This window comes from Oncorhynchus clarkii, chromosome 26 (genome assembly GCF_045791955.1).
Source record: "Oncorhynchus clarkii lewisi isolate Uvic-CL-2024 chromosome 26, UVic_Ocla_1.0, whole genome shotgun sequence".
NCBI classification, from domain to species: Eukaryota; Metazoa; Chordata; class Actinopteri; order Salmoniformes; family Salmonidae; genus Oncorhynchus; species Oncorhynchus clarkii.
In genome coordinates this window covers 43,342,159-43,359,658 of record NC_092172.1, presented here as the reverse complement: position 1 = coordinate 43,359,658, position 17,500 = coordinate 43,342,159, and the positions used below count along the sequence as shown (strand labels likewise).

The 17,500-nt window shown below is 41.6% G+C and overlaps 1 protein-coding gene across 1 annotated transcript in view; it reads left to right on the top strand.

Moving 5' to 3' along the window:
- The window catches only part of LOC139384691 (multiple C2 and transmembrane domain-containing protein 2-like), a 122,127-nt gene that overhangs the window by 53,855 nt on the left and 50,772 nt on the right, over positions 1 to 17,500 (top strand). Inside the window, exons 4-8 of the mRNA XM_071129519.1 lie at positions 1,244 to 1,367; positions 13,493 to 13,635; positions 13,758 to 13,834; positions 15,290 to 15,404; positions 15,699 to 15,728. Of these exons, the coding sequence (XP_070985620.1) occupies positions 1,244 to 1,367; positions 13,493 to 13,635; positions 13,758 to 13,834; positions 15,290 to 15,404; positions 15,699 to 15,728 (489 nt within the window). The remainder of the gene's footprint in view (positions 1 to 1,243; positions 1,368 to 13,492; positions 13,636 to 13,757; positions 13,835 to 15,289; positions 15,405 to 15,698; positions 15,729 to 17,500) is intronic.

The following is a 17,500-nucleotide window of genomic DNA, read 5'->3' as shown; positions in this document are numbered from 1 at the left end:
TCTGGTCTGGACAGGGTCATCATGCTCTGAGCTGGTCTGGTCTGGACAGGGTCATCATGCTCTGAGCTGGTCTGGTCTGGACAGGGTCATCATGCTCTGAGCTGGTCTGGTCTGGACAGGGTCATCATGCTCTGAGCTGGTCTGGTCTGGACAGGGTCATCATGCTCTGAGCTGGTCTGGTCTGGACAGGGTCATCATGCTCTGAGCTGGTCTGGTCTGGACAGGGTCATCATGCTCTGAGCTGGTCTGGTCTGGACAGGGTCATCATGCTCTGAGCTGGTCTGGTCTGGACAGGGTCATCATGCTCTGAGCTGGTCTGGTCTGGACAGGGTCATCATGCTCTGAGCTGGTCTGGTCAGGGTTATAGAGTTAGAGCTCTGAGCTGGTCTGGTCTGTGTTGTTGATGGTGGTAGAAAACGCTGTCTCAGGCGCCGTTCCTTAACCTCCCATAATTGTTCAACTGGGTTGAGATCTGGTGACTGAGACACAAACCCCCTTTAAACCCCCTCTGGGTTGAGATCTGGTGACTGAGACAAACCCCCTTTAAACCCCCTCTGGGTTGAGATCTGGTGACTGAGACACAAACCCCCTTTAAACCCCCTCTGGGTTGAGATCTGGTGACTGAGACACAAACCCCCCTTTAAACCCCCTCTGGGTTGAGATCTGGTGACTGAGACACAAACCCCCTTTAAACCCCCTCTGGGTTGAGATCTGGTGACTGAGAAACAAACCCCCTTTAAACCCCCTCTGGGTTGAGATCTGGTGTCTGAGACACAAACCCCCTTTAAACCCCCTCTTGGTTGAGATCTGGTGGCTTAGACACAAACCCCCTTTAAACCCCCTCTGGGTTGAGATCTGGTGGCTGAGACACAAACCCCCTTTAAACCCCCTCTGGGTTGAGATCTGGTGACTGAGACACAAACCCCCTTTAAACCCCCTCTGGGTTGAGATCTGGTGACTGAGACACCAACCCCCTTTAAACCCCCTCTGGGTTGAGATCTGGTGGCTGAGACACAAACCCCCTTTAAACCCCCTCTGGGTTGAGATCTGGTGGCTGAGACACAAACACCCTTTAAACCATGGAAGCCAAAATATTGGTCTGGACATTTCCTACATGACCCTAAGCATGATGGGATGTGTTAATTGCTTATGACCTCAGGAACCTCACCTGTGGTTACTGCTTTCAATAGATGTTATATCCCTCATTTGCTCAAGTGTTTCCGTCATCTATGTACTCCAACAGTTTGAGATTGGGAGTCCTACTGAGATGCTGAGTGTATCCGACAGCACCAGAGAGTCCCAGAGGTCCTACCTCCTCTCTATCAACCTGAAGCAAGGACGCAACCTGGTCATCAGAGACCGCTGTGGTAACGCTGTTATTACACTTCATAACACATAAAACCTGGTCATCAGAGACCGCTGTGGTAAGACTGTTATTACACTTCATAACACATAAAACCTGGTCATCAGAGACCTCTGTGGTAAGACTGTTATTAGACTTCATAACACATAAAACCTGGTCATCAGAGACCTCTGTGGTAAGACTGTTATTACACTTCATAACACTTCATAACACATAAAACCTGGTCATTAGAGACCTCTGTGGTAAGACTGTTATTACACTTCATAACACATAAAACCTGGTCATCAGAGACCTCTGTGGTAAGACTGTTATTACTCTTCATAACACATAAAACCTGGTCATTAGATACCTCTGTGGTAAGACTGTTATTGCACTTCATAACACATAAAACCTGGTCATTAGAGACCTCTGTGGTAAGACTGTTATTACACTTCATAACACATAAAACCTGGTCATCAGAGACCTCTGTGGTAAGACTGTTAATACACTTCATAACACTTCATAACACATAAAACCTGGTCATTAGAGACCTCTGTGGTAAGACTGTTATTACACTTCATAACACATAAAACCTGGTCATCAGAGACCTCTGTGGTAAGACTGTTATTACACTTCATAACACTTCATAACACATAAACCCTGGTCATCAGAGACCGCTGTGGTAAGACTGTTATTACACTTCATAACACATAAAACCTGGTCATTAGATACCTCTGTGGTAAGACTGTTATTAGACTTCATAACACATAAAACCTGGTCATTAGAGACCTCTGTGGTAAGACTGTTATTACACTTCATAACACATAAAACCTGGTCATCAGAGACCTCTGTGGTAAGACTGTTATTACACTTCATAACACATAAAACCTGGTCATCAGAGACCTCTGTGGTAAGACTGTTATTACACTTCATAACACATAAAACCTGGTCATCAGAGACCTCTGTGGTAAGACTGTTATTACACTTCATAACACATAAAACCTGGTCATTAGAGACCTCTGTGGTAAGACTGTTATCACACTTCATAACACATAAAACTTGGTCGTTAGAGACCTGTGGACTTTTCCATGTAAATATTGAAGTCACCAAAAATGTGAATATTATCTGCCATGACTGCGAGGTCCGATAGGAATTCAGGGACCTCAGTGAGGAACACTGTATACGGCCCAGGAGGCCTGTAAACAGTAGCTATAAAAAGTGATTGAGTAGGCTGCATAGATTTCATGACTAGAAGTTCAAAAAATTGATAATGCAGTCATAAAATGAAAACAATATATAGGGGATATAGTCACTAGTGTAACCAGGAGGAGAGGCCTCATTTAACACAGTACATTCATCAGGCTTAAGCCATGTTTGTCAGGCAAATCACATCAAGATTATGATCAGTGATTAGTTCATTGACTATAACTGCCATGGAAGTGAGGGATCTAACATTAAGTAGCCCTATTTTGAGATGTGAGATATCACGATCTCTTTCAATAATGACAAGAATGGAGGAGGTCTTTATTCCAGTGAGATTGCTAAGGCGAACACTGTCATGTTTAGTTTGCCCAACCTAGATCGAGGCACAGACATGGTCTCAATGGGGATAGCTGAGCTGACTACACTGACTGTGCTAGTGGCAGACTCCACTAAACTGGCAGGCTGGATAACAGCCTGCTGCCTGGCCTGCACCCTATCTCATTGTGGAGCTAGAGGAGTTAGAGCCCTGTCTGTGTTGGTAGATAAGATGAGAGCACCCCTCCAGCTAGGATGGAGTCCGTCACTCCTCAGCAGGCCAGGCCTGGTCCTGTTTGTGTTCGTAGATAAGATGAGAGCACCCCTCCAGCTAGGATGGAGTCCGTCACTCCTCAGCAGGCCAGGCCTGGTCCTGTTTGTGGAGGCCAGAGACGATTACTAGATGCTGACACATCTTTCTAGCTCATTTACAGGCTGAAGCTTTGTTGCGCTTGGTGACCTCTGACTGTTTCATCCTAACATCGTTGGTGCCGACGTGGATAACAATATCTCTATACTCTCTACACTCGCCAGTTTTAGCTTTAGCCAGCACCATCTTCAGATTAGCCTTAACGTCTGTAGCCCTGCCCCCCGGTAAACAGTGAATGATCGCTGGATGATTCGTTTTAAGTTTAATACTGTGGGTAATGTAGTCGCCAATGACTAGGGTTTTACATTAGTCAGAGCTAATGGTGGGAAGCTTTGGCATCTCAGACCCCGTAACGGGAGGAGGAGAGACCAGAGAAGACTCGGCCTCTGACTCCGACTCGCTGCTTAATGGGGAAAACCGGTTGAAAGTTTCTGTCGGCTGAATGACCGGTTGAGCATTCCTACAGCATTTCCTTCCAGAAACCGTGAGAAAGTTGTCCGGCTGCGGGGACCGTGCGAGGGGATTTATACTACTATCTGTACTTACTGGTGGCACAGACACTGTTTCATCCTTTGCTACACTGAAATGACCCTTGCATAACGATTGTATCTGAAGCTGGGCTTGTAGCACGACTATCCACACCATTAGGCGATAGTTCTCCTTTATAATACGAGCACAGTGACTGCATTGAGGTGGCACAGTGTTAATGTTACCAGTGACTGTATTGAGAAGACACAGTGTTAATGTTACCAGTGACTGCATTGAGAAGACACAGTGTTAATGTTACCAGTGACTGCATTGAGAAGGCACAGTGTTAATGTTACCAGTGACTGCATTGAGGTGGCACAGTGTTAATGTTACCAGTGACTGTATTGAGAAGACACAGTGTTAATGTTACCAGTGACTGTATTGAGAAGACACAGTGTTAATGTTACCAGTGACTGTATTGAGAAGACACAGTGTTATGTTACCAGTGACTGCATTGAGAAGACACAGTGTTATGTTACCAGTGACTGCATTGAGAAGACACAGTGTTAATGTTACCAGTGACTGCATTGAGAAGACACAGTGTTAATGTTACCAGTGACTGCATTGAGAAGACACAGTGTTAATGTTACCAGTGACAGCATTGAGAAGACACAGTGTTAATGTTACCAGTGACTGCATTGAGAAGACGCAATGTTAATGTTACCAGTGACTGCATTGAGAAGACACAGTGTTAATGTTACCAGTGACTGCATTGAGAAGACACAGTGTTAATGTTACCAGTGACTGCATTGAGAAGACACAGTGTTATGTTACCAGTGACTGCATTGAGGTGGCACAGTGTTAATGTTACCAGTGACTGTATTGAGAAGACACAGTGTTAATGTTACCAGTGACTGCATTGAGAAGACACAGTGTTAATGTTACCAGTGACTGCATTGAGAAGGCACAGTGTTAATGTTACCAGTGACTGCATTGAGGTGGCACAGTGTTAATGTTACCAGTGACTGTATTGAGAAGACACAGTGTTAATGTTACCAGTGACTGTATTGAGAAGACACAGTGTTAATGTTACCAGTGACTGTATTGAGAAGACACAGTGTTATGTTACCAGTGACTGCATTGAGAAGACACAGTGTTATGTTACCAGTGACTGCATTGAGAAGACACAGTGTTAATGTTACCAGTGACTGCATTGAGAAGACACAGTGTTAATGTTACCAGTGACTGCATTGAGAAGACACAGTGTTAATGTTACCAGTGACAGCATTGAGAAGACACAGTGTTAATGTTACCAGTGACTGCATTGAGAAGACACAATGTTAATGTTACCAGTGACTGCATTGAGAAGACACAGTGTTAATGTTACCAGTGACTGCATTGAGAAGACACAGTGTTAATGTTACCAGTGACTGCATTGAGAAGACACAGTGTTATGTTACCAGTGACTGCATTGAGAAGGCACAGTGTTAATGTTACCAGTGACTGCATTGAGAAGACACAGTGTTATGTTACCAGTGACTGCATTGAGAAGACACAGTGTTATGTTACCAGTGACTGCATTGAGAAGGCACAGTGTTAATGTTACCAGTGACTGCATTGAGAAGACACAGTGTTAATGTTACCAGTGACTGCATTGAGAAGGCACAGTGTTAATGTTACCAGTGACTGCATTGAGAAGACAGTGTTAATGTTACCAGCGACTGCATTGACAAGACACAGTGTTAATGTTACCAGTGACTGCATTGAGAATGCACAGTGTTAATGTTACCAGTGACTGCATTGAGAAGGCACAGTGTTAATGTTACCAGTGACTGCATTGAGAAGACACAGTGTTAATGTTACCAGTGACTGCATTGAGAAGACACAGTGTTAACGTTACCAGTGACTGCATTGAGAAGGCACAGTGTTAATGTTACCAGTGACTGCATTGAGAAGACACAGTGTTAATGTTACCCGTGACTGATTGAGAAGGCACAGTGTTAATGTTACCAGTGACTGCATTGAGAAGGCACAGTGTTAATATTACCAGTGACTGCATTGACAAGACACAGTGTTAATGTTACCAGTGACTGCATTGAGAAGACACAGTGTTATGTTACCAGTGACTGCATTGAGAAGGCACAGTGTTAATGTTACCAGTGACTGCATTGAGAAGACACAGTGTTAATGTTACCAGTGACTGCATTGAGAAGGCACAGTGTTAATGTTACCAGTGACTGCATTGAGAAGACACAGTGTTAATGTTACCAGTGACTGCATTGAGAAGACACAGTGTTATGTTACCAGTGACTGCATTGAGAAGGCATAGTGTTAATGTTACCAGTGACTGCATTGAGAAGACACAGTGTTAATGTTACCAGTGACTGCATTGAGAAGACACAGTGTTATGTTACCAGTGACTGCATTGAGGTGGCATATTGTTAATGTAACCAATGACTGCATTGAGAAGACACAGTGTTAATGTTACCAGCGACTGATTGAGAAGACACAGTGTTAATGTTACCAGTGACTGCATTGAGAAGACACAGTGTTAATGTTACCAGTGACTGCATTGAGAAGACACAGTGTTAATGTTACCAGTGACTGCATTTAGAAGGCACAGTGTTAATGTTACCAGTGACTGATTGAGAAGACACAGTGTTAATGTTACCAACGACTGCATTGAGAAGACACAGTGTTAATGTTACCAGTGACTGCATTGAGAAGGCACAGTGTTAATGTTACCAGTGACTGCATTGAGAAGACACAGTGTTATGTTACCAGTGACTGCATTGAGAAGACACAGTGTTAATGTTACCAGTGACTGCATTGAGAAGGCACAGTGTTAATGTTACCAGTGACTGCATTGAGAAGGCACAGTGTTAATGTTACCAGTGACTGCATTGAAAAGGCACAGTGTTAATGTTACCAGTGACTGCATTGAGAAGGCACAGTGTTAATGTTACCAGTGACTGCATTGAGAAGACACAGTGTTAATGTTACCAGAGACTGCATTGACAAGACACAGTGTTAATGTTACCAGTGACTGCATTGAGAAGGCACAGTGTTAATGTTACCAGTGACTGCATTGAGAAGGCACAGTGTTAATGTTACCAGTGACTGCATTGAGAAGACACAGTGTTAATGTTACCAGTGACTGCATTGAGAAGACACAGTGTTAATGTTACCAGTGACTGCATTGAGAAGGCACAGTGTTAATGTTACCAGTGACTGCATTGAGAAGACACAGTGTTAATGTTACCAGTGACTGATTGAGAAGGCACAGTGTTAATGTTACCAGTGACTGCATTGAGAAGGCACAGTGTTAATGTTACCAGTGACTGCATTGAGAAGACACAGTGTTAATGTTACCAGTGACTGCATTGAGAAGGCACAGTGTTAATGTTACCAGTGACTGCATTGAGAAGACACAGTGTTAATGTTACCAGTGACTGCATTGAGAAGACACAGTGTTAATGTTACCAGTGACTGCATTGAGAAGACACAGTGTTAATGTTACCAGTGACTGCATTGAGAAGGCACAGTGTTAATGTTACCAGTGACTGCATTGAGAAGACACAGTGTTAATGTTACCAGTGACTGCATTGAGAAGGCACAGTGTTAATGTTACCAGTGACTGCATTGAGAAGACACAGTGTTATGTTACCAGTGACTGCATTGAGAAGACACAGTGTTATGTTACCAGTGACTGCATTGAGAAGACACAGTGTTAATGTTACCAGTGACTGCATTGAGAAGACACAATGTTAATGTTACCAGTGACTGCATTGAGAAGGCACAGTTTTAATGTTACCAGTGACTGCATTGAGAAGACACAGTGTTAATGTTACCAGTGACTGCATTAAGACACAGTGTTAATGTTACCAGTGACTGCATTGAGAAGGCACAGTGTTAATGTTACCAGTGACTGCATTGAGAAGACACAGTGTTAATGTTACCAGTGACTGATTGAGAAGGCACAGTGTTAATGTTACCAGTGACTGCATTGAGAAGACACAGTGTTATGTTACCAGTGACTGCATTGAGAAGGCATAGTGTTAATGTTACCAGTGACTGCATTGAGAAGACACAGTGTTAATGTTACCAGTGACTGCATTGAGAAGACACAGTGTTATGTTACCAGTGACTGCATTGAGGTGGCATATTGTTAATGTAACCAATGACTGCATTGAGAAGACACAGTGTTAATGTTACCAGCGACTGATTGAGAAGACACAGTGTTAATGTTACCAGTGACTGCATTGAGAAGACACAGTGTTAATGTTACCAGTGACTGCATTGAGAAGACACAGTGTTAATGTTACCAGTGACTGCATTGAGAAGGCACAGTGTTAATGTTACCAGTGACTGATTGAGAAGACACAGTGTTAATGTTACCAACGACTGCATTGAGAAGACACAGTGTTAATGTTACCAGTGACTGCATTGAGAAGGCACAGTGTTAATGTTACCAGTGACTGCATTGAGAAGACACAGTGTTATGTTACCAGTGACTGCATTGAGAAGACACAGTGTTAATGTTACCAGTGACTGCATTGAGAAGGCACAGTGTTAATGTTACCAGTGACTGCATTGAGAAGGCACAGTGTTAATGTTACCAGTGACTGCATTGAAAAGGCACAGTGTTAATGTTACCAGTGACTGCATTGAGAAGGCACAGTGTTAATGTTACCAGTGACTGCATTGAGAAGACACAGTGTTAATGTTACCAGCGACTGCATTGACAAGACACAGTGTTAATGTTACCAGTGACTGCATTGAGAAGGCACAGTGTTAATGTTACCAGTGACTGCATTGAGAAGGCACAGTGTTAATGTTACCAGTGACTGCATTGAGAAGACACAGTGTTAATGTTACCAGTGACTGCATTGAGAAGACACAGTGTTAATGTTACCAGTGACTGCATTGAGAAGGCACAGTGTTAATGTTACCAGTGACTGCATTGAGAAGACACAGTGTTAATGTTACCAGTGACTGATTGAGAAGGCACAGTGTTAATGTTACCAGTGACTGCATTGAGAAGGCACAGTGTTAATGTTACCAGTGACTGCATTGAGAAGGCACAGTGTTAATGTTACCAGTGACTGCATTGAGAAGACACAGTGTTAATGTTACCAGTGACTGCATTGAGAAGGCACAGTGTTAATGTTACCAGTGACTGCATTGAGAAGACACAGTGTTAATGTTACCAGTGACTGCATTGAGAAGACACAGTGTTAATGTTACCAGTGACTGCATTGAGAAGACACAGTGTTAATGTTACCAGTGACTGCATTGAGAAGGCACAGTGTTAATGTTACCAGTGACTGCATTGAGAAGACACAGTGTTAATGTTACCAGTGACTGCATTGAGAAGGCACAGTGTTAATGTTACCAGTGACTGCATTGAGAAGACACAGTGTTATGTTACCAGTGACTGCATTGAGAAGACACAGTGTTATGTTACCAGTGACTGCATTGAGAAGACACAGTGTTAATGTTACCAGTGACTGCATTGAGAAGACACAATGTTAATGTTACCAGTGACTGCATTGAGAAGGCACAGTTTTAATGTTACCAGTGACTGCATTGAGAAGACACAGTGTTAATGTTACCAGTGACTGCATTAAGACACAGTGTTAATGTTACCAGTGACTGCATTGAGAAGGCACAGTGTTAATGTTACCAGTGACTGCATTGAGAAGACACAGTGTTAATGTTACCAGTGACTGATTGAGAAGGCACAGTGTTAATGTTACCAGTGACTGCATTGAGAAGGCACAGTGTTAATGTTACCAGTGACTGCATTGAGAAGACACAGTGTTATGTTACCAGTGACTGCATTGAGTAGGCACAGTGTTAATGTTACCAGTGACTGCATTGAGAAGACACATTGTTAATGTTACCAGTGACTGCATTGAGAAGGCACAGTGTTAATGTTACCAGTGACTGCATTGAGAAGACACAGTGTTAATGTTACCAGTGACTGCATTGAGAAGACACAGTGTTAATGTTACCAGTGACTGCATTGAGAAGGCACAGTGTTAATGTTACCAGTGACTGCATTGAGAAGACACAGTGTTATGTTACCAGTGACTGCATTGAGAAGACACAGTGTTATGTTACCAGTGACTGCATTGAGAAGACACAGTGTTAATGTTACCAGTGACTGCATTGAGAAGGCACAGTGTTAATGTTACCAGTGACTGCATTGAGAAGACACAGTGTTAATGTTACCAGTGACTGCATTGAGAAGGCACAGTGTTAATGTTACTTCTTTGCTTTTTCGGCTGGTGGAAGTCGTGCGTTGTACACGGCACAAAAATATACATTTCTTGAGTAGTGAAGATATTGTCTCCTGTCCATATCTAGAGTAGTGAAGATACTGTTCATGTCTAGAGTAGTGAAGATTTTGACTCTTGTTCATGTCTAGAGTAGTGATGATAATGTTCATGTCTAGAGTAGTGAAGATGCTGTTCATGTCTAGAGTAGTGAAGATTTTGACTCCTGTCCATATCTAGAGTAGTGAAGATGCTGTTCATGTCTAGAGTAGTGAAGATACTGTTCATGTCTAGAGTAGTGAAGACACTGTTCATGTCTAGGGTAGTGAAGATACTGTTCATGTCTAGAGTAGTGAAGATGATGTTCATGTCTAGAGTAGTGAAGATACTGTTCATGTCTAGAGTACTGAAGATACTGTTCATGTCTAGAGTAGTGAAGATATTGACACCTGTTCATGTCTAGAGTAGTGAAGATGCTGTTCATGTCTAGAGTAGTGAAGACACTGTTCATGTCTAGGGTAGTGAAGATACTGTTCATGTCTAGAGTAGTGAAGATACTGTTCATATCTAGAGTAGTGAAGATATTGTTCATGTCTAGAGTAGTGAAGATACTGTTCATGTCTAGAGTAGTGAAGATACTGTTCATGTCTAGAGTAGTGAAGATGCTGTTCATGTCTAGAGTAGTGAAGATGTTGTTCATGTCTAGAGTAGTGAAGATTCTGACTCTTGTTCATGTCTAGAGTAGTGAAGATATTGACACCTGTTCATGTCTAGAGTAGTGGAGATACTGTTCATGTCTAGGGTAGTGAAGATGCTGTTCATGTCTAGAGTAGTGAAGATACTGTTCATGTCTCGGGTAGTGAAGATACTGTTCATGTCTAGAGTAGTGAAGATGATGTTCATGTCTAGAGTAGTGAAGATACTGTTCATGTCTAGAGTAGTGAAGATACTGTTCATGTCTAGAGTAGTGAAGATATTGACACCTGTTCATGTCTAGAGTAGTGAAGATGCTGTTCATGTCTAGAGTAGTGAAGACACTGTTCATGTCTAGGGTAGTGAAGATACTGTTCATGTCTAGAGTAGTGAAGATACTGTTCATGTCTAGAGTAGTGAAGATATTGTTCATGTCTAGAGTAGTGAAGATACTGTTCATGTCTAGAGTAGTGAAGATACTGTTCATGTCTAGAGTAGTGAAGATGCTGTTCATGTCTAGAGTAGTGAAAATGTTGTTCATGTCTAGAGTAGTGAAGATTCTGACTCTTGTTCATGTCTAGAGTAGTGAAGATATTGACACCTGTTCATGTCTAGAGTAGTGGAGATACTGTTCATGTCTAGGGTAGTGAAGATGCTGTTCATGTCTAGGGTAGTGAAGATGTTGTTCATGTCTAGAGTAGTGAAGATTTTGACCCTTGTTCACGTCTAGAGTAGTGAAGATATTGACACCTGTTCATGTCTAGAGTAGTGAAGATACTGTTCATGTCTAGGGTAGTGAAGATGCTGTTCATGTCTAGAGTAGTGAAGATGCTGTTCATGTCTAGAGTAGTGAAGATACTGTTCATGTCTAGAGTAGTGAAGATATTAACTCCTGTCCATATCTAGAGTAGTGAAGATATTGACTATTGACTCCTGTTCTTGTCTAGAGTAGTGAAGATACTGTTCATGTCTAGAGTAGTGAAGATACTGTTCATGTCTAGAGTAGTGAAGATAATGTTCATGTCTAGAGTAGTGAAGATACTGTTCATGTCTAGGGTAGTGAAGATATTGTTCATGTCTAGAGTAGTGAAGATACTGTTCGTGTCTAGGGTAGTGAAGATACTGTTCATGTCTAGAGTAGTGAAGATACTATTCATGTCTAGAGTACTGAAGATACTGTTCATGTCTAGAGTAGTGAAGATACTGTTCATGTCTAGAGTAGTGAAGATACTGTTCATGTCTAGAGTAGTGAAGATACTGTTGATGTCTAGGGTAGTGAAATATCTGTTCATGTCTAGAGTAGTGAAGATACTGTTCATGTCTAGGGTAGTGAAGATACTGTTGATGTCTAGAGTAGTGAAGATACTATTAATGTCTAGGGTAGTGAAGATATTGTTAATGTCTAGAGTAGTGAAGATACTGTTCATGTCTAGAGTAGTGAAGATACTGTTCATGTCTAGGATAGTGAAGATACTGTTCATGTCTAGAGTAGTGAAGATACTCTCCATGTCTACAGTAGTGAAGATACTGTTCATGTCTAGAGTAGTGAAGATATTGACACCTGTTCATGTCTAGAGTAGTGAAGATAATGTTCATGTCTAGAGTAGTGAAAATGCTGTTCATGTCTAGAGTAGTGAAGATATTGTTCATGTCTAGAGTAGTGAAGATATTGTTCATGTCTAGAGTAGTGAAGATACTGTTCATGTCTAGAGTAGTGAAGATACTGTTCATGTCTAGAGTAGTGAAGATACTGTTCATGTCTAGGGTAGTGAAGATACTGTTCATGTCTAGAGTAGTGAAGATATTGACTCCTGTTCATGTATAGAGTAGTGAAGATATTGACTCCTGTTCATGTCTAGAGTAGTGAAGATATTGTTCATGTTTAGAGTAGTGAAGATATTGTTCATGTCTAGAGTAGTGAAGATATTTATCATGTGTAGAGTAGTGAAGATACTGTTCATGTCTAGAGTAGTGAAGATACTGTTCATATCTAGAGTAGTGAAGATACTATTCATGTCTAGAGTAGTGAAAATATTGTTCATGTCTAGAGTAGTGAAGATACTGTTCATATCTAGAGTAGTGAAAATATTGTTCATGTGTAGAGTAGTGAAGATACTATTCATGTCTAGAGTAGTGAAGATACTGTTCATGTCTAGAGTAGTGAAGATACTGTTCATGTCTAGAGTAGTGAAGATACTGTTCATGTCTAGGATAGTGAAGATACTGTTCATGTCTAGAGTAGTGAAAATACTGTTCATGTCTAGAGTAGTGAAGATATTGACTCCTATTAATAGTTGACGGTTTTCACCATTGCTCTTCTAAATGTTGCACCACGGATACTGAGTTGTCGTGACTGGTTCTCTTAGGAAACTGTGCCGTCTCACATTGAGCCCATCATCGAAACCACTTCCTCTGGAAGAAACTCTCTCAGTACTCAGACATGACTTGAGATGTGAGCTAGAAGATGACTGAATGTAGAGTAGTGAGTCCACTGACGTTGTGTTGAGATGGAGAGGAATCGTGTTTTTCTTCCTGACTCTCAGTGAAATCTCTTCCTGCTTATTGTTTGCATTCCATTAATCATTAACCAAGAGCCAGTTTATTAGTCATATGCACAGGATACACATGTTACACAGTACAAGGAAATGGTGACTGCGAGTTCACTCGCACCAACCTTCCAACCTCAGTGCACAGACACACTAACCACTAGCCCACTGAGGCCACCCCATAATAATGACATTAAATCCGGTCCATAGTGTATGATGAAGTCATCTGTCCTCTCATAGAGATATTCCTTCTCCGTGTTTTGTCCGTTCTCAGGTACAAGTGATCCTTATGTAAAGTTTAAACTGGATGGGAAGACACTATACAAGAGCAAAGTGGTTTATAAGAACCTCAACCCAACATGGAACGAGTCCTTCTCTTTCCCTGTCAGAGACCTGGACCAGAGACTGTATATTAAGGTAGGGGTTAGGACATACCTCATGTGTGGGGCCCAGTAGGGGCCGTTCTGGTCAGACGAGTGTTTCTGCTCTTTGTTCTGTTTCACTCTTCATTAAGCATCTTCATCTGGTCTACCTTGCAGGTGTATGACCGGGATCTGACTATGGATGACTTCATGGGATCCAGCTACCTTCTCCTCAGTGATCTGGAGATGGAAAAGTGAGTGACACATTTTAAAATGTCACAATTTTCAGGAGATATTGATTGTTGTAACTCTGGCAGCAGGTAACCTAGAGGTTAGAGAGGTGAGAGATGCAGCAACCAGAGCTAATCTCAGTTTATAGTGCAAAATGATCAGTAAAGTAATCTAACACATGTAAAACATTAACACCTGGTGTGTGTCTATCAGTTACACACGTCAATACACACAAGTATTCTGATGCCGTTAATGTTGTCAATACGAAAATAACACTGATCATCTCCAACCTGGCATTTCTTCATAATGATACTGATTCTCTCCAACCTGGCATTTCTTCATAATGATACTGATTCTCTCCAACCTGGCATTTCTTCATAATGATACTGATTCTCTCCAACCTGGCATTTCTTCATAATGAGACTGATTCTCTCCAACCTGGCATTTCTTCATAATGAGACTGATTCTCTCCAACCTGGCATTTCTTCATAATGATACTGATTCTCTCCAACCTGGCATTTCTTCATAATGAGACTTATTCTCTCCAACCTGGCATTTCTTCATAATGAGACTGATTCTCTCCAACCTGGCATTTCTTCATAATGAGACAGATCATCTCCAACCTGGCATTTCTTCATAATGAGACTGATTCTCTCCAACCTGGCATTTCTTCATAATGAGACAGATTCTCTCCAACCTGGCATTTCTTCATAATTATACTGATTCTCTCCAACCTGGCATTTCTTCATAATGAGACAGATCCTCTCCAACCTGGCATTTCTTCATAATGAGACAGATCATCTCCAACCTGGCATTTCTTCATAATGAGACTGATTCTCTCCAACCTGGCATTTCTTCATAATGAGACTGATTCTCTCCAACCTGGCATTTCTTCATAATGAGACAGATCATCTCCAACCTGGCATTTCTTCATAATGAGACTGATCATCTCCAACCTGGCATTTCTTCATAATTAGACTGATTCTCTCCAACCTGGCATTTCTTCATAATGAGACTGATTCTCTCCAACCTGGCATTTCTTCATAATGAGACAGATCATCTCCAACCTGGCATTTCTTCATAATGAGACTGATCATCACAGATCATCTCCAACCTGGCATTTCTTCATAATGAGACAGATCATCTCCAACCTGGCATTTCTTCATAATGAGACTGGCATTTCTTCATCTCCAACCTGGCATTTCTTCATAATGAGACAGATCCTCTCCAACATGGCATTTCTTCATAAGGAGACAGATCATCTCCAATCTGGCATAACAAAGTGTAATGACTTGTTTCAAGAAGGTTTTTTATTAAGAAGCATATCCATGTGAAAAAATGTACAAACCCCCTATCGTCCATCTGTCTGTCACAGCCCGATCTGAACTAACCCAGGCTAACTGAATAGTGACTATTCTAAGCTAACCCAGGCTAACTGAACCATGTTTTATGCTAAGGTAACCCTGTTGTATCCCCAGGGTGTGTGAGCTGTCCGTGCGTCTGGACGACCCCAACAGTCTGGAGGAGGACATGGGAGTCATCATGCTGGACATGTCTCTCTCTCTTAGGGATAGAGACAACGAGAGGAACTCTGTAAGGAACTAGACAATACAATATACCATATCTAACAGGCTTGGGGTCAATTCCTTTTCAGTTCAGTCGATTCAGGAAGTCAACTGAAATTCCAATTCCATTTGTTCCTCATAGAGAAGCTTTGAAGAAAATGAGAATGAGTTTTTAACTTCCTGATTTGATGGAATTGACCCCAACTATGATGTCTACCATATTCTACAGATATACTTGCATGTTTTTGTTCCTCTACTAACTGTGACAGTGTGTTGTGCTTGTAACCTGCATGTACTTGTTGCCTGCATGTACCTGTTGCAGAGGTGGCCTAAGAGGAAGAGGAGTATCAGGGTAAGTCATCCAAACATAACCACTCTAGTGTACTGACACCACTATTTAATCACTTAGGATCCACTCTAGTGTACTGACACCACTATTTAATCACTTAGGATCCACTCTAGTGTACTGACACCACTATTTAATCACTTAGGATCCACTCTAGTATACTGACACCACAATTTAATCACATAAGATCCACTCTAGTATACTGACACCACTATTTAATCAGGATCCACTCTAGTGTGCTGACACCACTATTTAATCAGGATCCAAAACTGACAGCTTTTCATTGAAACAATTCATTTGTATGAACCGAATCAGTCCCATGAAGCTGGACATTGGTGTTTCTCCACTAGAGGGCAGTATACCACCAAGAACCCGTTCATTGTTTTAGAATGAGTTACTGCCACATCCCTACTAATAATCTCTGTTAAATAAATGATGTGTTTGATTTGATGATGTTAAAGTGTAGCAGGTTGGTTCTATGTCTTTGCAGTGTGTCGTCCTCCGCTGTTTGCATACAGTATGAAACAGATTTAAACATCCGTTTTTATTAAGCTCCGGTACAGCCGGAAGATGATTGCTCTGAGACAGGGTCCTCGTCCATAATGGTACCCTATTCCCTATGGTACCTGGTCTAAAGTAGTGCACTACACGAGAATAGGGTGCCATTTGTGTCACAGCTTAATCTAGTGAACTGAATAGGAGCTTAATGTATTTCTCTGTCAGTTTTCTCTTGATGTAAGCTCACCTAATTATCTTAGAGCAGAGTCTTAGGGTGCGCCCCGAATGGCTCCCTATTCCCTATATAGTGTACTACTTTAGACCAGAGCCCTATAGGACCCTATTCACTATATAGTGCACTACTTTAGACCAGAGCACTATGGGACCCTATTCCCTACATATAATGCACTACTTTAGACCAGAGCCCTATGGCACCCTATTCCCTATATAGTGCACTACTTTAGACCAGAGCCCTATGGCACCCTATTCCCTATATAGTGCACTACTTTAGACCAGAGCCCTATGGCACCCTATTCCCTATATAGTGCACTACTTTAGACTAGAGCCCTATGGCACCCTATTCCCTATATAGTGCACTACTTTAGACCAGAGCCCTATGGGACCCTATTCCCTACATATAATGCACTACTTTAGACCAGAGCACTAAGGGGAATATACTGTACACTGCGTAGGGAATAGGGTGCTATTTTGGTTGCTGAAGTCAGAACACTAGTCTTCTGTTTGTCTGATTGATGGAAGTCCTTCACTGGCTGCTGTTAGTCTTATTAAAGGGGACCAATATGCCTGGACATATTGTTGTAGTAAGTGTCAAGATAATACAAATAGTATTCAGAAATATTGTTTTCCAGTGTTCGGCTCATTTGAAATCCATTTACCTGGTGTTTATCTGTGTTTATAATGGTGATATAGCATGGCTCATTTGAAATCCATTTACCTGGTGTTTATCTGTGTTTATAATGGTGATATAGCATGGCTCATTTGAAATCCATTTACCTGTGTGTGATATATCTGTGTTTATAATGGTGATATAGCATGGCTCATTTGAAATCCATTTACCTGGTGTTTATCTGTGTTTATAATGGTGATATAGCATGGCTGTGTTTATAATGGTGATATAGCATTTGAAATCCATTTACCTGGTGTTTATCTGTGTTTATAATGGTGATATAGCATGGCTCATTTGAAATCCATTTACCTGGTGTTTATCAGTGTTTATAATGGTGATATAGCATGGCTCATTTGAAATCCATTTACCTGGT